General features: G+C 40.5%; 1 protein-coding gene across 2 annotated transcripts in view; it reads left to right on the top strand.

The window, feature by feature from the left end:
- PCDH15 (protocadherin related 15) overlaps window positions 1-21,738 on the top strand; it is a 2,659,104-nt gene that overhangs the window by 1,233,071 nt on the left and 1,404,295 nt on the right. For both annotated transcript variants that reach the window (XM_073548247.1, XM_073548246.1), the window contains exon 12: window positions 14,041-14,247. In XM_073548247.1, the coding sequence (XP_073404348.1) occupies window positions 14,041-14,247 (207 nt within the window). The remainder of the gene's footprint in view (window positions 1-14,040; window positions 14,248-21,738) is intronic.

The following is a 21,738-nucleotide window of genomic DNA, read 5'->3' as shown; positions in this document are numbered from 1 at the left end:
AACAAAAACGCGCTATTAATCAGAAACGCTTACCATATAGAAATCGGCTTGGGGTATGCAGGTACAAACGCGGTATCCACCGCTAGTATAACAGCCCCATTAGCCATAACCGGCATGTTTTTATGCTGGTGGGGCGGGACTAAGATCGTGCGTACCGGAAGTAGTAAACCGGAAGCTCCCGGTTGGACCTGTCAATCACATTGCGCTGTATGTTCAGTCATAGAAGAAATAGGAACCACCATGCTCCAATAAAACAAGTGAACCAAGGTCACATGTCGGGGATAGGAGGAGTTATAGGGCTCCATGTCAAGGCTGATAAATAGCCCATTGTTAGGAATGAAGGAGGAGTAGAGCTATGTACAATATAGCGTGTGTATGCTAGAATGAAAAAAAGGAAATAAAAAGAGAACTGCATCCATATTATAGATATATTTATGAGCCATTAATCAGGACAAATATATCCTTGGAGAAAGGCTAGGTTTACCAGGTCATATAATTAAATATAGTGTACCAACCAATTTTAATTATAGTACAGGAAAGTAAAATAAGGTGAATTGCTATTAATAGTAGTCGGGTGATATTAGGGGTGCAGTGAAGTCCAGATGGACGTGACCCGTGGAGATAGTCGACTTGATATCAGTAGAGACGACTCTAAAACAGAGAAAGAAATAGCATTAATATTCATAATGGCAATCATGTAATCTTAGGTAATAAAGGTATAAATCCCCCTAAAGCCCTCTAAAATGGAAAAAGATCATGATTATTGTGAAAGTAACATACACATCTTTGTACAGTAGCATGACATTACAGATAATAAATCATAATCCCTATTTAATCCCTTAGGGGACAATGTTTGCAGCTCACGTATCCAGAACGATTCCCTTCGTTTCAGAGTCCTAATGCGGTCACCTCCGCGTCTGGAGGTGGGGACATGTTCGATGACTTGGAATTTCAGCTGCGTGACACTGTGTCCATGTGTATGAAAATGGTGGGGCAAGGGGAGAAGTAGATTCTGACATCTGATAGTAGGTTTGTGTTTACTAATCCTATCGCGTATTGCCTGAGTTGTTTCACCCACGTAGAGGAGCCCGCAAGGGCATTTAATCAGATAAATTGCATAGTTCGTGTCACAGGTGGAATAGTCCTTAATCGAGTATTTCTTACCCGAATGTGGATGGAAGAATGCGTCTCCTTTCTGTACGTTATTGCATTGATGACAATGGAGACAAGGAAATGTGCCCATGCGAGGATTCTGTAAAAACCTCTGTGTAGATATTCTTTGTTTGGGACCAATATCTGCCTGATGAGGGAGTCACGTATATTATTTGGTCTCTTGTAGCAAGGGAGGAAAGGATTGCGAAATTCCAGAATCTCCGGGTACGCAGTAGAGAGAAGGCTCCAATGTTTCCTTATGGTTTTGTGAAGGATGTTGACATATGGGTGGTAGGTATGAATGAAAGGTAACCGAGAAGTTACTTCAGTATGAGTGGTCGTGTGTGAGTCCAAGGCTTCTGTGAGTATGTTTGGTAGATAGCCGCGTTCCCTGAATTTAGAATACTTCTGTTGCAAGTGTGTTGCTCTTTTCTCAGGGTCAGAAACTATCCTTTGTACTCTTTTAAATTGAGATTTTGGAATTGCCTTTTTCACTGCGGGTGGATGTAGGCTACAGTAATGAAGGAGACTATTCCTATCCGTTGGTTTTGTGTAAAGATCCGAGCTTAGATTACCCTTATCATCCTTAATGATCACAGTATCAAGAAAACTAATTTGCATCTTGCTACTAGTGATAGTAAAAGTGAGACCTGTCCAAGCTTCATTTAAACTGTTGAAGAATTTGTCTAGGGATTCTGGTGAACCTGTCCAGATGCAAAATACATCATCAATGTAATGTTTCCATACAGGGCAGTATGTTTGAAAAAGAGTGTTGGTGTATACCACCTCCTCCTCAAATATAGCCATGTCGCTGTTGGCGTATGGAGGCGCCATATTTTATTCCATGGCAGTACCTCTGGTTTGGAGAAAAAAATTTTCTTCAAACATGAAATAATTGCGTGTTAAGATGATCTTAAGGAGACGTAAAGTTAAGTCAATGATGTCTTTATGTATGTTGGCTCTAGTGAGTAAACTGTGGACACAATTGATGCCTTTGTTATGTGGAATGGAGGTGTATAAGTCCTTAACATCAAAAGAGACCAATATAGCTTCTGTTGGTATGGGACCCAATTCATTAATTTTTTTAAGAAAATCTCCCGTATCCAAAAGGAACGAGGATGTATTCCTGATTAGAGGAGTGAGGATTTTCTTGATGAAAATAGATAGAGGAGACAGGATAGAGTCCTTGGATGCCACTATAGGGCATCCAGGGGGGTTCTCAAGATTCTTATGGACCTTAGGCAATATATAGAATACCGGAGTTATTGGATGAGAATTTGTCAGAAATTTGACTATTTTTGGTAATTATAATTTGCGATGGCAGAATTCAGTAAGGACTTCTTTGATTAGATCTTTTGTGTCCTGTAGGGGATCTTTCTCTAGTTTAGCATAAACCGTTGAATCATTAAGCTGGCGGTATACCTCTCTCATGTAATTGGTTTTATCCATGACGACAATAGCCCCGCCCTTGTCTGCTGGTTTAATTATTATATAATTATCAGACTGCAGATTTTGTAGGGCCTGAAAATCTGTAGAGTCAAGGCTAGAAGGATGATGGAGTTTATTACTAGTAATATCCTGTCTCAATTTAATGAAAGATTTATTTACAAAATCGATGAAGGTCTCTAAGGCATGCGACCCATGTGGGGGGATGTATGAACTCCTAGATCGTAAGCCTAGACTAGCAGCAGATATAACACATTGGTCAATATTGTCTGGTAATGGTAAAGACCTCAATGAATTCTCTTTCGAAAAGTGAACTTTCAATCTAAGTGAGCGATAAAATGTAATTGTAACTCCATGTCCATTTTAAAAGTATCAAGCTTATAAGATGGACAGAATGATAGACCCTTCTGTAACAGGGAATGTTCAGCTATGCTTAGAGCCCTAGAGGAAATGTTTATAACCAACTGGTTAGTACCTGTGATCGGGTTACTCTGTTGGAGTCGGGGGCCCTTCTTTCCTCTGCCCCTGCAGATCCTCTTCTGCGTGGTCTTCTTTGTCACTGTCCTTAAAAAATGACCTTGATAGATGGAATGTTCCTGTTATTCTGTCGCCGAGCCGGTTGATGATTGGTCAGTTGAAGACCTAAATGAAAACCTGTTGCGAAAGGGACAAGGATTAGAGCTGAATTGCCAACGATATACCCGGCCCTGTTCGTAATCATCCGTATCCCGCTGAAATTTAACCCTCTTCCTGCTCTCCGTGTCCCTCCTGTGTTGATCAGTCACTGTTTTAATACGGACCCTGAGTTCAGAAAGTTCTTCAGCAGTGCCAATAGTGTTGAGTTGGGACTCAATATTATGGATGGACTCTTTAGATGTTGTAATAGCTTGTTGTAAATGCTCGATAGTCAAAGTCATCAAGTCAAACGAACACTTATTCAGTATGTATTCAAATTTTTGACAAAATTCTGTGGAATCCCGAAATAGAGTAGGATGTAAAGGGACTCTCAAGCCCCTCGGGATCCTCTGTACACGCAGGTATTCACTTAAAGTAGCACAATGTAGTTCATAATCGATCTGACAACGTAGTTCACGTTCGAGGTCTCTCCCTCTGGTCTCCTTTGGTGGTAGTTTGAGGAAGTCACTGGGGAGATTTAACTTGGACAAGATATTAGATGTTTCATCATTATTATATGAAAATGTATTGGAGGACATTACGTGCAGTGTGCTCACGAAAGGGAAGAAACTGTGATAAGTATAGCGTGGCACTACTACAGGGTGCACAAGTAGGTTACCCAGACCCAAACGTATAATAAAGCAACTTGGCACTCAACTTGAATGGTCATTTTTTGAAAAAGATTTTTATTGTGTGCAGTCTTAGAAACGTTTCAGCCCACAACAGGTCTTCATCAGTCTGCTTTGACAAGTATAAGACAGAGATATAAGAATCATAACAAGTCCTCATATGCAATGCATAATTGACAAGTATGTTATATCCAGTCACAAAGAAGAAAAAATAATAACGGAGATTACACACAAAATTCACTACATAACATGTAATAACCAGGTAGCAGAAGAACCAGGTGGAGAGGAAGAGCTTTCTCTCATTTTCAGCCCCATATGGGCCTTGGAACAATAAGCCTTACAAAGGATAATTAAGCAGGTATGCTCTAACATTCTACTTTATTGAGCTGTTCCAGAGCCTTGCTTTGACCCTCTCTTAACCATTTCAGGCCAAGCATCTAAAATGTGTATGATTCTAATCTGAACTTAAGGAGTCAGACACTACACTGAACCAACACATATTGTGTTTGGCTGGTCTTTGCACTCCACGGCATATTTCACAACGTTATTTTTATTTGTATTCTAGCACAACACGCAACAACATCAAGTGAGTGCACAGTGCACACCTGCACCAGTCTTTTTAGCAGGTATATCCATAATACCACTCCTTTTTAGGATTGGATTATTATAAGCCACAATTATCTTACATCATTACACTTACCTTGTTTTCATAATCAATACAAATTAAACCACTCTCTTTCTTTTGGATTTAGTCACCACACTATGACTGCAGTCGGGTAGGCCCCTCCTTTTTGTCACTTATATTCTTCTTCTCCACGTGGTTCTTCTGCCATGGTTCTGAATAAGATTTTATGTTTTTGGCATTAATATGGGCACTGTAGGTGTGTTTCCTGTCCTCCACTCACTGCCGACTTTTCTTCCCCATTGACTTACATTGGGTTTCGCGTTTCAGTCGGACTTCGACTTTTCACAATAATCGGCCGATTTCGTTCAACCCGACTTTTGCGACTCGACCCGAAAAAAGGTATAGTTGCTCATTTCTACTTTTCACAATAATCGGCTGATTTCGTTCGACCCGACTTTTGCGAAAGTCGGGTTTCGTGAAACCCGACTCGACCCAAAAAAAGGCAAAGTCGCTCATCTCTACCTATAACTAATGCAAATGATGGGGGCTTCGGAAGATCCACATTCCAGCAATCTGTTAGTCCTACTGGTCAGACCCCACAATTGGAATATTTTTCTCCCGTCATCAGCGTAAGCATGCTATACATTTCATATCACAGTGAATCTAAGTGACACAACATTTTGTGATGTCTTCCATGATACAGTGATAATTAAATGAAAACATGATATGAAAAGGCAAAGCAAACTGTACTTTTTGTGTTTATTGTATTTCCATCTGCTCAGCTAGATGTGGATGGACATTTTAAATTTAATATTTTTTTCTGATGCTTTACATTTCAGATTTTCAATCAGTGAAACAAATTCTGAGCATTAGCATGTGAATGATCGCACGAGTTAAAATGATGCCATCTGGGTCTTTGTTTGAATACTGTTCAAAATTATGATTACACTCTATTTTAATGCAGCAATATTTACTATTGTATTACACAATAGGGAACAATGATTTCCTGTAACTTTGGACAATGAGGCTCATTTTTATATTCCATGCAAAATTGTATGAAAAAAAAGCTTTCTGAAATGGAAATGGCTTCCTGGAATAGAGTTGTAGCAACTTGTATGCTGCCGCTATAATGAATACATTGTACTAAAAGATTAAGGGCCCGATTTACCAAAGCGTTTATGTAAGAATTTTGGCATAAAAGCATTGAAAATTCACAAAACATTGGCGTAACTCAAGGCTACACTAAAATTTTGTCTCTCCTCAAATAAATGCGCAACATTTCTTGTCCTATGACTTTGCGCAGGATGCCCAGGCCCAACGCTGTTGTATCTCTACAGAGGAAAAAGGAGGAGATCATCAAGGTAAAAAAGTTTAATTTTAAACCATAGCTGTTATTTTAGCCATATAAAAATGCTGCATAAAGGACTAACTGGCAATATGGAGGTCTCAGATCTATGCGTTTCAACAGTCTTATTCATGATTCTGAGTCTGAATAAGACTGTTGAAACGTGTAGAACTGAGACCTAAATGTTTGCACTACCATCTTGCCAGTCAGTCCTTTTATATAGCTAAAATAAAAGCTATGTTTTAAAATTAAAATTATTATTTTTTTCTCGCTGAAATCTTCCTTTCGCTTATGTTTGTGATACAGCTGCTCTGGCTGCGTGAGGAATTGAAAGCTCCACACCCTGAAAGGTGAGCAGACTTTTTCCCCTTTTTTCCTATATCTCTACAGCGTTACATGCAAAACAAATTTGCATGGGGTGGGTTGTCGAGGATACCAACCTCTAGTGGGGTGGCATGAGGAATATGACCATCACCTACCATTAATTGTTTGTGTGTAATTTGCAGCTGTTCTATTTTAATAGTAATGTTCAAGGATATTTAGGATATTCTGGCCAGCAGTGCTAATCAAAGGCCACATGAGGCCAATTTTTCTCCTTTAACTCCTCTTTTACACTGGCTTAAACTGGTTTGTTCCGGATTTTTACTCAAAGACAGTTAACCAGTTCTGTGAGGAGACATCGAAATAACTATTCTGTTGGCAGAGACTTGTGTTATGTTAAATGGACTCTGGTCTGCTGACTTGAACTGGAATTTGGACAGAGTGCAGTGCAATCATTTGGGTGGAAGTGTCTGACAGGAAGGTGTTGGTTTGGTGGCCATCCTCTGAGAGTGAGATAATAGCTGGAAGGAAGAGGATATGTGGCATCTCCATTGAGCACAATCCACAGAGCCATATGTCCCAAGAGGACAAGAACTGCAGTAGGAAGCAGAGGGTATTTTCCTGTTACAGTTTAACCAGCAGGGTAGAAGTTTGGAGGGACAACATCCACAGGAAGTAGCAGAGCCGAAATCCCCAGAATCCAAGATTCGTGTGCACCTGGAGGGCCCTCCAGCAAGTCAGCTGTTGTACTATGCACCAGTTTAGAAAGCTGTTATAGTGTCTGCCATTACTACCTCCTGTGGTAGGACATTCCACAGTCTGACTGCTCTTACTGTAAAGAACTCGCTCCTGTTTAAACTGCCAGAATCACCTTTCTTTTACCGGCTAGTCCTCAGTACGGTCTTTGCAAGGAATAAGTCATATGACAGTATTTTGTACTGGCCACACTTATATTTATACATGTAAATAAGATTCCCTCTGTGGCGTCTTTTTTCTAAGCTAAATAAGCTCAACTTTTCCAATCTCTCCTCGTATGAGAGGCCTTCATCACTTGTAATAATCTAATTGTTCATCTTTGAACTGATTCTAACTTCTGAATATCCTTTTTAACCACTTCCTGACCCTCGCCCTACTAGTACTGCTCTGCAGGAACTGCATTTACGTCCAGAGCAGTACTAGTACGGAGATGTGATCATCGCGGCCTCACGGTGATTGGGTGTGGTTATCAGCTGTAAGTGACAGCTGACACCCCACCGCAACACCCTCTGTTCCCGCTGTCCGTAGTGACAGAGGCATACAGAACAATTGCGTAAGGAGGGGGCTTCCTGCGCTCTCCCACCAGAACAATGAGATGTGAACGCATTGTTCCTGTGGTCTCCATGGCGACCTCCAGCTCCAAGATGGCCAAGGGGTCCTTCCAGGTCCTGCAGTGAGGTGGCTTGTCAGTGCCTGCTAAGAGTAGGTGTGGGCAAGCCTCCTACACTGCGTGTCAGATCGCTGATCTGACACAGTGCTATGCAAAGTGTCAGATCAGTGATCTGACTTTATATAGTAATGTCCCAACCTGGGACAATGTAATAAATTTAAAAAAAAATTATAATGTGTAAAAATATTTTTTTTAAAAATACCCAAATAAAGAAAAAATTATATAAATACATTACCATTAAGTACATATATTTATGTAAATAAAAAAACAATAAAAGTACACATATTTGGTATCGTCGCGTCCGTAACGACCCGACCTATAAAACTGTCCCATTAGTTAACCCCTTTAGTGAACACGGTAAAAAAAATTAAAAAGAGGCAAAAAACAATGCTTTATCATCATACCTCAGAACAAAAAGTAGAATAACACGCGATCAAAAAAATGGATATAAATAAATGTGGTACCACTGAAAACTTCATCTTGTCCTGCAAAAAACAAGCCACCATACAGCATCATCAGTGAAAAATAAAAAAGTTATAGCTCTCAGAATTAAGCAATGCCAAAATAATATTTTTTTTCTATAAAATAGTTTTTATTGTATAAAAGCGCCAAAACATAAAAAAGTGATATAAATGACGCATTGCTGTAATCGTAATGACCTGAAGAATTTATCTGCTTTATCAATTTTACCACATGCCAAACGGTATAAACGTCTTCCTAAAAGAAATTCATGAATTGCCGGTTTTTGTTCATTCTGTCTCACAAAAATCGGAATAAAAAGCGATGAAAAATATCATGTGCCTGAAAATGGTACCAATAAAAGAGTCAACTTGTCCCGCAAAAAGCAAGACCTCACATGACTCTGTGGGCTAAAATATGGAAAAATTATAGCTCTCAAAATGTGGTGATGCAAAAACTATTTTTTGCAATAAAAAGCATCTTTTAGTGTGTGACAGCTGCCAAACATATAAAAACGCTATAAATAGTAAATCAAACCCCCTTTTATCACCCCCTTAGTTTGGGAAAAATACTTAAAAAAATGTATTAATTTCCATTTTTCCATTAGGGTTGGGGTTGGGGTTAGGGGTGTGTTGGGGTTAGGGTTGGAGTTAGAATTGGGGTGTTTCCACTGTTTAGGCACATCAGGGGCTCTCCAAATGCAACATGGCATCCGATCTTAACTCCAGCCAATTTTGCATTGAAAAGTCAAACGTTGCTCCCTCCCTTTCGAGCTCTGCCATGTGCCCGAACAGTGGTTTACCTGCACATATGGGGTATCAGCGTACTCAGGACAAATTGTACAACTTTTGGGGTCCAATTTCTCCTATTACCCTTGGTAAAATAAACAAATTGTATCTTAAGTAAATTTTTGGAGAAAAAATGTTAAATGTGCATTTTTTAAAACATTCCAAAAATTCCTGTGAACCACCTGAAGGGTTAATAAATCTCTTGGATGTGGTTTTGAGCACCTCGAGGGGTGCAGTTTTTAGAATGATGTCACTTTTGTGTTTTTTCTATCACATAGACCCCCTCAAAGTGACTTCAAATGTAATGTGGTCTCTAAAAAAAATGGTTTAGCAAAATTTGTTGAAAAAATGAGAAATCGCTGGTCAACTATTAACCCTTATAACTTCCTAACAAAAAAAACTTGGTTCCAAAATTGTGCTGATGTAAAGTCGGCATGTGGGAAATGTTATTTATTAACTATTCTGTGCGATATGACTCTCTAATTTAAGGGTATAAAAATTAAAAGTTGAAAAATTATGAAATTTTCGCCAAATTTCCATTTTTTTCACAAAGAAACGCAAGTCATATCAAAAGAAATTTTTATGCTGTCATAAAGTACAATATGTCACGAGAAAGCAAACGCATAATCAGTAGGATCCGTTGAAGCATTTCAGGGTTGTTACCACATAAAAGGACAGTAGTCAGAATTGTAAAAATTGGCCTGGTCATAAAGGTGAAAACAGGTTGGGTCGCGAAGAGGTTAAAATGTTTAGCCCAAAATTGGATACCATATTCTAAATGTAGCCTCATCAGTGATTTATAAAGGGGTTATAACACATTGGGATTGCTGGATTTTAGTTCTCTTATTATACATCCTAAAATCTTGTTTGCTATTGCGGCTACTGCTTGACACTAAGTACTGCTGCTCAGATTACTTATAACGAGAATACCCAAGTCCTCTTGTTCTGTAATACCGAGTATACTCCCATTTAAAGTATATGCAGCAATAGGATTACTCCATCATAGGTGTATTACTGTACAGTTATCTACATTAAATATCTTTTGCCAAGTGTTTGCCCATTTGGTCATCTTATTCAGATTGTTTTGCAATATTGTAATGTCAAGATCAGATTTTAGTATCCCACATTGTTTGGTGTTGCCAACAAAGACTGATACTTTATCTCAATCCTATCCACAATGTCATTAATAAAGAAGTTAAAAAGAATTGGTCCTAGCAGAGATTCCTACAGTACCCCACTGCTGACTATATCCCATTTAGAGAACATATCATTTATAAAAACTCTTTATTTTCTGTCATTTAGCCAATTCCTTACCCATCTACATATAGTTTCCCCAGTCTTTGCTTCTGTAGCTTTAGTATAAGGTTGTTATGTGGAACTGTATGAAATGCCTTTGCAAAGTCCAGATAAATCACATCAACCACATTACCTACATCCAGATTTGGACTTACCTCCTAATAGAAATCAAACATGTTAGTTACACACAACCTATATTTCATGAATCCATGCTGGTAGTCAGTTATTATAGTATTTTCTACAATATATTTCTGCAGGTTATCTCTTATAATGCCCTCAAAAATTTTGCCCACTACTGATGTCAGGCTTACCGGAGGGTAATTGCATGGATCCACCTTCTTTCCTTCCTTCAATATCTGTACCACGTGAGCCATCCTCCAATCCTGTGGCACCACCCCTGTTACAAGAGAGTCTAAGAACATGAGATACAGTGGTCTGTCAATTATTTAGCTCAATTCCCTCAGTATCCGTGGATAAATGTCATCTGGGCTGGGGTTTTGTCAATGCTTAAGTTGCTCAGACATAAGGTACTGTCACACTAAGCGATATCACTAGCAATATCGCTATAACTTGTGACGTTATAGCGATATTGCTAGCAATCTCGCTGTTTCAGATACTTACCTACGACCCGCTCCCCTGCTGGTTATCGCTGATCGCACGAGAATGTCCAGGACTGTTTCTCGTCGTCAGCTTCCTGCGGCGCTTCCTGTGGAGAGACGAGCGATGAGCGTGGAGCCGGGCGGGAGGATGCAGGATCGCCTAGTATGACAGGTAAGTAACGACCCCCGTCCCCAGCGATGTCGCTGGTGAGATCTGCCTGTGTGGCAGCTCACTAGCGACCACTTAGCGATGTACCAGCGATCCTGACCACGTCATATCGCTGGTCGGGATCGCTGGTACATCGCTAAGTATGACAGTACCTATAGATGTACTTCTTTTTGTGTTAAACTTGTTATATCAAGTTGTGAATTTTGATTTTTGCCTTGTTGAATGATCCCTGTAACAGACAGTTCATGGGTGAACAGTGGTGAAAGTACCTGTGTAATATCTCAGCCTTTTCTTTATCCTCTCTGATTACCTTGTCATTGTCATCTTATAAGGGACCAATACCATCTATTTTTTCTTTTTAGCATTCACATATTTATAAAAAATGTGGGGATTTATTTTAATGTCGCTGGCGATTTGTTTCTCTGTAGATAACTTTGCCAGCTTCATTTCTTTTTTATATTTCTTATTTAGATTTTTATACTCCTGAAATGCTATTTCAGCATTCTCGGCTTTCAAAATTTTGAATGCCCTTTGTTTTTGTCTTAATAAACTTTGTACTGTCTAATTAATCCATAAAGGTTTCTTGTTATTCCTTGACATTTTATTGCCAGAGGATATAGGTTTTCTGCAGGATTCTAGTAGTATTTCCTTAAAAATGCCCCATTTATGTTTGGTATCCCCCAGTTACCATGACATTGTCCCAGTCTATATGATTAAGCTCTACCCTTAATTTGTTGAAATCAGCCCTCTTAGAGTTCCAGATTTTAGCATTTCCCCTATTGAATGTTTGATTGAAAATTACATTGAAACTTACCATGTTATGGTCACTGCCTCTCAAATGCTCCCTGACCTGTAGATTTGAAATTGCATCTGGCTTATTTGACAGGACCAGATCCAGCAGATTACCTCCCCTGGTCAGTTCATTGGCCAGCTGAGAGAGGTAATTGCCCGAACTGTGGATAAGAAACTGTAACTTTTAGCACAGCCAGAATATTCTATTTCCCATTGAATGTCTGGATAGTTAAAGTCTCGACCTCTCCCCAGATCCTAGTTTAAAAGCTCTTCCATCCATCTTACCATTTTTTTCCCTAAGCACAGCTGCACCGTCCCCATTGTGGTGCAGCCAGTCCCTACCGTAGAGCCTGCAGCTGACAAAGAAGTTGGCGCAGTTCTCCATGAAACCAAACCCTACCTTCCTGCACCAGTTTCTAAGCCACTTATTTATCTCCCTAATCTCCTGCTGCCTATCTAGTGATACTCATGGCACAGGCAGTAATTCTGAAAATACCATCTTGGAGGTCCTGGCCTTTAGCTTCTCTCCTGATTCCCTGTAATCATACTTAAGGACATTCCATCACCCTCTAACTTTGTCATTGGTACCGATGTGTACCATGACGGCTGGGTTTTTCCCAACCCCACCCAGCAATTTGTTTATCTGATTCACAATATGTTGAACCTGAGCACCCAGCAGATAACACACTGTTCGGCATTCATGGTCTCAGCTGCAGATAACCCTGTCTGTTCGCCTAATTATAGAGTCCCCTACCACCAACATCTGTCTGACCTTTGCTGCACTCCTATTTCCCTCCTTCCTACAGTAGTCGTTTTCCTGGTTGCTAGGAGCAACATCCTGCTGCAGCGATTCCAGTCCTGGGGTTGCATTCCTAATATCAGCCAAACAGGCATATTTACTAGGTTATGCCAGATCAGGACTGGGCTCCCTGGAATTTTTCCACCTACCCCTTCTTGTAACATTTACCCAGTGGCTTACTTCTCTGTCCTGAGCTTCCCCACATCCACCCTCCTCCATATCACTAACCCCAGCCAGAACAAGCTCAGTGAGCTCTAAACTCCTCTCCAGGTTTGGAATGCTCCTCAGTATGGCAAGCTGCACATTTAGATCCATTACCTGGGCTTCCAAACATGTAACTTGATTGCATCGAGAGCTGATGTATTCACCTTCAAACGGCTGTTCAAGGCATGCACACATCTCACAAGATGCACACCTGGTGGCATTGTCCATGGAGCACATATTTTAATGGGGATAACTGTACAGATGCTGCTTTCTGCAGCATTAGAGGAGCACAGGGATAGTGATGCTGGCCAGTTTCAGGAATGTAGATATCTTCAGAACAGTAGTGCTTGCTTGAATGCATGAATTAATTTATGAAGAACTCCATTATTCTTGAGTATGGAGGGGTTTTTTATTAAGAAGCAAATTTCAATGTTTCTGGGTTTTAGAAGCACTTTGCCATTTTACTCATTTATGATAATAAAAAACGTATTTAAGAAAAAATTATAAAGGCCCTGAGTGTGAATGTGGTATTTCTGTTTTTCATTTAAAAAAAATAAAAATATTTTCAAAAATGTAGATTGAATATTATGCATTTTTAATAAAACTGTAATATATCAAAATGAGGAAATTGTAAAAGGATCCATATAGTTTCTTAATGTGCTGCATCACCTTTTGCACTGACCTTTGTTGTCTGTGCTGAGTTTATACCTTATGATATGATAGGGCCATCTTCCTTTCATACTAAGCATGAAAATTTTACTGCAGTGCTGCCGATCCCATTACCATTTGTACAATGTTAAGTTATCTAACAGAATTTTCACCTTTTTAATTTCAATAATTAGTATATTTGTTAACGATATTTAACAAAATAAAACAAGATCCTTTCTTTTTTAATTGTATTTAATTATTAAATAATTGCTATAAATAAATGTTATTAAATAATTAACACACCAAGAGCTGCCACCCACCAAGTATTTGCTTGTGTGCAAGTGTTTCTACAAAATTGGAAAAATTTGAAATTATACTTTTAATTTTTCATGTTTTTAATTTTGAAAAAAAAAATAATTGAGTGGGAAAATAAAATAAATAGCTTTGATTTTCCTGAAAATACAATTTTTAAAGACAGAATTTCTTTAATTGAGGTATCCATGTGTGACAAGTTATCAAGATGAAGAGTCGTGGTATCATTTCAAGATTTGGATTGAAGCCACTTTTAGGATTGCTGTTATTGGGATGCTTTGTAAATTAAATATATTCTTCAAATGTTTACATATTTTTACATTGCCACATATAAGTAATGTTTTTTATTTTGCAGGCCGAACAAGACAATGGTCACCCACTTCCAGCATTTGCTAATCTTCACATAGATATCTTGGATGAGAACAATCAAGCTCCATATTTCACTTTTTCCACTTATCAAGGTTATATCCTGGAGTCATCGCCTGTTGGAACAACGATCTCAGAAAACCAGAACTTTACTGCTCCACTGGGTTTTGTAGCTCTGGATAATGACATTGAAGAAGTGAGTCATTATACTTTATTACCTTACAATGCTTTTTCTGTATTTAAAAAGTGACTATTATCAAGATAAATGTGGAAAAGAGATTTGGAATGATGAATTACATGTATGATCCACATTTGTATATCATTTGTATTCAGTCTGACAGCAGGCAACAACCAGAGCTCTATCTTAAATGCCATGTGGTAGGTGAGGGTACTATTAAAGAATTTGCATTAAAAACAAAAAGCTCTAAATTACACTTTTTGATAACAACTAGAGATGACTGGATCTAACAAGATTCAAATTCAAATTGCCTCGATTTTACCAGGAAATTTGATTGTCTGTGAATTTATTCTCTGCAAATTGAACATCACTTATCATGCCCTGGGTTCTGGAGAAACCTCAGGGCATAATAAATGTAAGATGTAAAAAAAACAACTAAAACATCACTGCTCACGTGCTTTTTCGCACTCTCTCTTGTATGGTCCTCAGTGCCTCTTTTCTCCACTGTCATGTACTGACTTCCAACCAAACTAAGCCCAGTATGTCCCAATCTGAAGCACTTCATGTAACATTGCGGCACACCTCATGGTATTATGTTGTTGCAGCAACCTTACAATGCACATGTGCAGAGACTTTCTGGCCAAGTTGACAATGGAAATCCCAGCAAATCCGTTGTTTTCCGTTTAAAAACGGATCCGCCATGTTTTTGACGGATCCGTTTTTTTCCCCATAGACTTATATTAGCGGCTACCGCGGATCCGTCATAAAAACAGATCCGTTAGCATCCGCTAGCGGCAAAAAACAGAAACGGATCCATTTGGCGGACACAAAAAATGGATGTGTGAAACAGGGTTAATGTTGCATCACACATATGCTGTAGAATACTAATTTTTACAAAATTTGTGTAACAACTTATATATATAGTGGCACATACCAGGAGTGGTCATATGTCCAGCTCTCTACTGTAACTTAAGAACTTAAGAAAATATGTAAGATAAAAACATTGAATTATACTGAGGCTAAAACTTTTTACGCCAGTCCGTGAAAAGAGATAACTGAAGTTGTGTCAAATTGCTTAAAATGTTCATTACCTTAAACCTGAAAATCTCACATTCTCTTGTAAAGTCTCACACCCACTCTCTTCTGGATGGTTTAAAATTTACCAAGTGCCAAAATAAGTCATAATGTTTTGCATTATCATCGCATGAAATCACGATTTATGATTCTTTAGCTACTTCTTGACTGCCCATAGAATTTAAAGGGCATCTTACACCATATTTGACCAATCCAGCAGAGCATTGTAAGAAACTCATTGATGGTTACCGGAAGCGGTTGGTCGCAGTTATTTTGGCTAAAGGTTGTGCAACCAAGTATTAGGCTGAGGTTGTCAATACTTTTGTCTGGCCCATTTTTGGAGTCTTGTGTGAAATGACCACTGTTTTGCTTTTTGCTTCATTCTCTTTTGTGCTTTTTCATTTAAGACAGGTTGAATGAAGATGGAGGTGCCAGGGAGTTTGTGTTTGTGGTCGTTTTCAGGAGGAGGCTGGGTGTTGTCTAGCAGAGTTGCAGGGGTGTCAATAATTTTGGCCACAACTGTAGCTGGTGCCCTGGTCTACTAGCCGAAATCGTATAGACCAGACATCATCCCACCAAACGCCTGCTCTTCTTTTACCGTGGGCATAATACTACTCAGCAAATTCTCCGGATAAGAGTGTGAGCCCTCGCGGGCAGGGTCCCCTCTCCTTATGTACTTGTGTGTCCCTTGTCTTACACATGTTTATTATTCTTATCTATATTTCCACTTTTCACATGTAAAGCGCCATGGAATAAATGGCGCTATATAAATGCATAATAATAATATCTAAACTATTAACGTCACGTACCATAGAGAAGAAACAGGAATCTGGCACAGCTGTATGACCTCGGGATAATGAAGCTGCACACACACCAGGGATTACGGGTGCCACTTCCAATGAAAAAAGTTCCGCGTATCCGTAGTGAAGAAAGCGGATAGGCACTAACAGTACCATGCAAAATAATCCTTTATTGTGACATTATCATACCAACAGCAGGCAGATAAAACAATGGAGCAGAAAACAGACGACAGTCGTTTCACACTACATAGCGCTTCTACAGGTCGCTTCTAAGCTGCAAATATGGAGTTAATCTGCATGTTATTAGTAGTCTAAAGCGGGAGTCACACACAGCAATCTCGCTAGCGATCTCGCTGCTGTCACAACTTTTGTGACGTAACAGCGATCTCACCAGTGAGATCGCTGTGTGTGGCAGCGACCAGCGAGCGGCCCCCCTGCCGGTATCGCTGATCGCTGTAAGAAACCTCTGGACATTTTTTTGGTCTCTGGTCTCCCGCTGGCCAGCACGCATCGCTGCGTGTGACAGGCGGGAGACCAGCGATCTGCTGTAAAAAATAGAATTAAAATAAAAAATATTGTTATTCTCACCTTCCGACGTCCCGCGCAGCCTTCCTCTCTCCACGCTCCAGTCCCAGTGATCCTTTGCACGAATGACCGCAAGACTTTGCGCTCCCACGAGACCGTGATGTCTCGTGGTCATTCTCGCAAAGGATTACTGGGACCGGAGCATGGAGAGAGGCAGGATGGCTGCGCGGGATGTCGGAAGGTGAGAATAACAATATTTTTTATTTTAATTCTATTTTTTACAGGGATGGCAAGCGATGCCGGGCGCTCGGCATCGCTGTGCTGATCGCTGGTGAAGCTGTCTGTGTGACAGCTCACCAGCGATCACATAGTGACTTACCAGCGATCCTGACACCTTGATATCGGTGTCGGTAAAGCTGGTAAGTCGCTATGTGTGACTCCAGCTTAAGTCAAGCTGTGACTAAATCCGTGCTGGCGACACATCTGTGACTGAATGAATGAGCCTGTCGGGGAGAAAAAATAAATTTCCTCAGCACAGTGGGGCTCTTAGCACTCTTTTAACCCCATTTATTTCTACTGGTTTTAGATTGACCCCAAATCTGCAGTTTAACCCCTTCACCCCCAAGGGTGGTTTGCACGTTCATGACCGGGCCAATTTTTACAATTCTGACCACTGTACCTTTATGAGGTCATAACTCTGGAACGCTTCCATGGATCCCGGTGATTCTGACATTGTTTTCTCGTGACATATTGTACTTCATGTAAGGCTAGTTTCACACTAGCATTTTTGAGCGCAGCGACGGCCTGCACACAGCCACCGCTAAGCCCCGCCCCATGCCGCGCCTCCGCCGGTAGCTCCACCTACCGGCGCATGATGCTGCATGCGCCCTGCGTCCCCTATCTTTATCACTGGGGGTGCAGGCCGTGCGCAGTATGCATTTGGCGGCGCATGCGTCCTTTTGACAGTGCGCCGACCTGCGCCAAATGCAACCTGCTGCAGTTTGGTTGCGCCGGCGCACCGTCAAAAAGGCGCATGCGCCGCCAAACGCATACTGCACACGGCCTGCGCCCCCAGTGATAAAGATAGGGGACACAGGACGCATGCAGCGTCATGCGCCGGTAGGAGGAGCTACGGCGGAGGCGCGGCAGGGGCGGGGCTTAGCGGCGGCCGTGCGCAGGCCGTCGTTGCGCTCAAAAATGCTAGTGTGAAACTAGCCTTAGTGGTAAAATTTCATTCAAATAACTTGCGTTTATTTGTGAGAAAAACGGAAATTTGGCGAGAATTTTGAAAATTTCGCAATTTTCCAACTTTGAATTTTTATGCCCTTAAATCACAGAGATACGGCACACAAAAATCTTGATAACTAACATTTCCCACATGTTTACTTTACATCAGCACAATTTTGGAACCAAATTTTTTTTTTGTTAGGAAGTTATAAGGGTTAAAAGTTGACCAGCGATTTCTCATTTTTACAACCCCATTTTATTTTTAGGACCACATCACATTTGAAGCCACTTTGAGGGGTCTATATGATAGAAAATACCCAAAAGTGACACCATTCTAAAAACTGCACCCCTTAAGGTGCTCAAAACCACATTCAAGAAGTTTATTAACCCTTTAGGTGCGTCACAGGAATTTTTTTGAATATTTAAAAAAAATGAACATCTAACTTTTTTTCATAAAAAAAATACTTCAGGTTCAATTTTTTTTATTTTACCAAGGGTAACAGGAGAAATTGGACTGCAAAAGTTATTGGGCAATTTGTCCTGAGTACGCTGATACCTGATATGTGGGGGGAACGACTGTTTCGGCTCATGGCAGAGCTCAGAATGGAAGGAGCGCTGTTTGACTTTTTCAATGCAAAATTGGCTGGAATTCAGATTGGACGCCATGTCACGTTTGGAGAGTCCCTGATGTACCTAATCAGTGGAAACCCCCTAAAAGTGACCCCATTTTGGAAACTAGACCCCCAAGGAACTTATCTAGATATGTGGTGAGAACTTTGAACCCACAAGGGCTTTACAGAAGTTTATAACGTACAGCGGTACAATTAAAAAATCATATTTTTTTCCACAAAAATGATCTTTTCACCCCAATTTTTATTTTCCCAAGGGTAACAGGACCCTAAAAGTTATTGTGCAATTTGTCCTGAGTACGCTGATACCCCACATGTGGGGGTAAACCACTATTTGGGCGCATGGAAGAGCTCAGAAGGGAAGCAGCGCCATTTGACGTTTTTGGTTGGAATTGAGATCGGACACCATGTCACGATTGGAAAACCCCTGATGTACCAAAACAGTGGAAACCCCCCACAAATGACACCATTTTGGAAACTAGACCCCCTAAGGAACTTATCTAGATGTGTGGTGAGAACTTTGAACCCCCATGGGCTTCACAGAAGTTTATAACATAAAGCCGTACAATTAAAAAATCATATTATTTCCACAAAAATGATCTTTTCACCCTCAATTCTTATTTTTCCAAGGGTAACAGGACCCTAAAAGTTATTGTGCAATTTGTCCTGAGTACGCTGATACCCCACATGTGTGGGTAAACCACTATTTGGGCGCATGGCAGAGCTCGGAAGGGAAGCAGCGCCATTTGACGTTTTTGGCTGGAATTGAGATCGGACACCATGTCGCGATTGGAAAACCCCTGATGTACCTAAACAGTGGAACCCCCCCACAAATGACACCATTTTGTAAACTAGACCCCCAAGGAACTTATCTAGATGTGTGGTGAGCACTTTGAACCCCCCAGTGCTTCACAGAAGTTTATAATGCCCGGGCATGAAAATAAAAAAATTATTTTTTTCCACAAAAATGATATTTTGCCCCCAATTTTTCATTTTCCTAAGGGTAACAGGAGAAATTGGACCCCAAAAAATGTTTTGCAATTTGTCCTGAGTAGGCTGATACCCTACATGTGGGGGTAAAACACTGTTTGAGCGCATGGCAGAGCTTGGAAGGGAAGGAGCACCATTTGACTTTTTCAACTCAGAATTGGCTGGAATTGAGATCAGACGCCATGTTGCATTTGGAGAGCCCCTGATGTGCCCAATCAGTGGAAACCCCCAATTCTAACTCCAACCCAAACCCCAACACACCCCTAACCCTAATCTCAGCCCTAACCCTAACCCTAACCCTAGCCCTAACCCTAACCCTACCCTAACCCTAACCCTAGCCCTAACCCTAACCCTAATGGAAAAATGGAAATAAATACATTTTTTTTATTTTATTAGTTTTCCCTAACTAAGGGGGTGATAACAGGGGGTTTGATTTACTATTCATGGCGGTTTTTATGTTTGGCAGCTGTCGCACGCTAAAAGACGCTTTTTATTGTAAAAATAGTTTTTGCATCACCACATATTGAGAGCTATAATTTTTCCGTATTTTGACACACCGAGTCATGTGAGGTCTTATTTTTTGCGGGACGAGTTGACGTTTTTATTGGTACCATTTTTGGGCACGTGACATTTTTTGATCGCTTTTTATTCCAATTTTTGGGACGCAGAATGAACAAAAACCAGCGTTTCATGAATTTCTTTTGGGTGGGTTCGTTTACACCCTTTCCGCGTGCGGTAAAATTGATAAAGCGATTTTATTCTTCGGGTCAGTACGGTAACAGCAATACCTCATTTAGGTCGTTTTTTTATGTTTTGTCGGTTTTATGCAATGAAAACTATTTTATATAAAAAATAATTATTTTTGCATTGCTTTATTCTGCGAGCTATAACTTTTTTATTTTTTTGCTGATGATGCTGTATGGCGGCTCGCTTTTTGCGGGACAAGATGACATTTTCAGCGGTACCATGGATATTTATATTCGTCTTTTTGATCGCGCGTTATTACACTTTTTGTTTGGCGGTATGATAATAAATCATTATTTTTTGCTTCGTTTTTTATTTTTATTTTTTAAGGGGTTCACTAAAGGGGTTAACTAATGGGACAGTTTTATAGGGCGGGTTGTTACGGACGCGGCGATACCTAATATGTGTACTTTTATTGTTTTTTTTTTTTTATTTCCAAAAAATGGATTTATTGGGGGAATATTTTTTTTTTTTTAATTTATTTGGCGATTTTTTTTTAATTATTTTAACACTTTTTTTTTATTTTTTTTAACTTTATTAAATAGTCCCAGGTGGGACATCACTGTCCTGTGACAGATCGCTGATCTGTCAGATCACAGATCACTGTGACAGATCAGCGATCTGTCACAGGCAGTGCAGAAGGCTTCCTCATGCCTGCGCTTTGCAGGCACTGAGGAAGCCAGCTTCCTGCAGGCCCCCGAAGGCCCCCGTCGCCATCTTGGATTCGGGGGCCTGCAGGAAAGGAGCCCCCCGCAGCAGCGCTGCACATTGCGCTGCCGTGGGGGGCTCAGGGAAGCACGGAGGGAGCCCCCTCCCTGCCGATGCTTCCATTTAACCCCCGGTACACCGCGATCATGTTTGATCGCGGTGTGCAAGGGGTTAACGTGTCGGGGGCGGTCCGTGATAGCCCCTGACACATTGTGCCGGGTGTCAGCTGTGATAATCAGCTGACACCCGGCCGCGATCAGCGGCGCTCACCACGTGGGCGCCGCTGATCGCTGAGACGTACCATCCCGTCCATGGGCATAGGGGCCCAGGTCCCATGGACGGGATAGTACGTCGGATGGCAGGAAGGGGTTAATGACATTTTTTTACATGACAGGTTCCCTTTAATAGATATCGCTATGATAAATAATACTGTATTTCTGTCATATGAGGTAACATAGAGATCCTCCTGGCTGCTCCTTATATATATATTTGACATGTGGCTAGCTGTCATTATTAGAATCTTAAGACAATCTTTATTTTAAGGAGCAGCTAAACTCTTAACAGTTGTAATCTGAATGTGAGGTGAGACTCCAGGCCATAACTTGTCGTCCATATGGTCACAGCCGTGTGTTAGACATGCAGTCACTGGTAGCGATTTTAATCCCTTGTTGCTACAAATGCAAAGTCTATGACATTCCCTGTCATGTAGTGTTACCCAGACTTCTGAGCAGGTAGTCGATCCTAATTGACTTACTAGCACTAAAGGCTATTTACAGATAAAACAATAGGTAACATTTGGTCATTGCCTTTGG

This window comes from Dendrobates tinctorius, unplaced genomic scaffold, assembly GCF_039654945.1.
Source record: "Dendrobates tinctorius isolate UK_male_01 unplaced genomic scaffold, ASM3965494v1 ptg000156l, whole genome shotgun sequence".
Lineage (NCBI taxonomy): Eukaryota > Metazoa > Chordata > Amphibia > Anura > Dendrobatidae > Dendrobates > Dendrobates tinctorius.
This window is presented reverse-complemented; position numbering and strand designations above follow the sequence as displayed.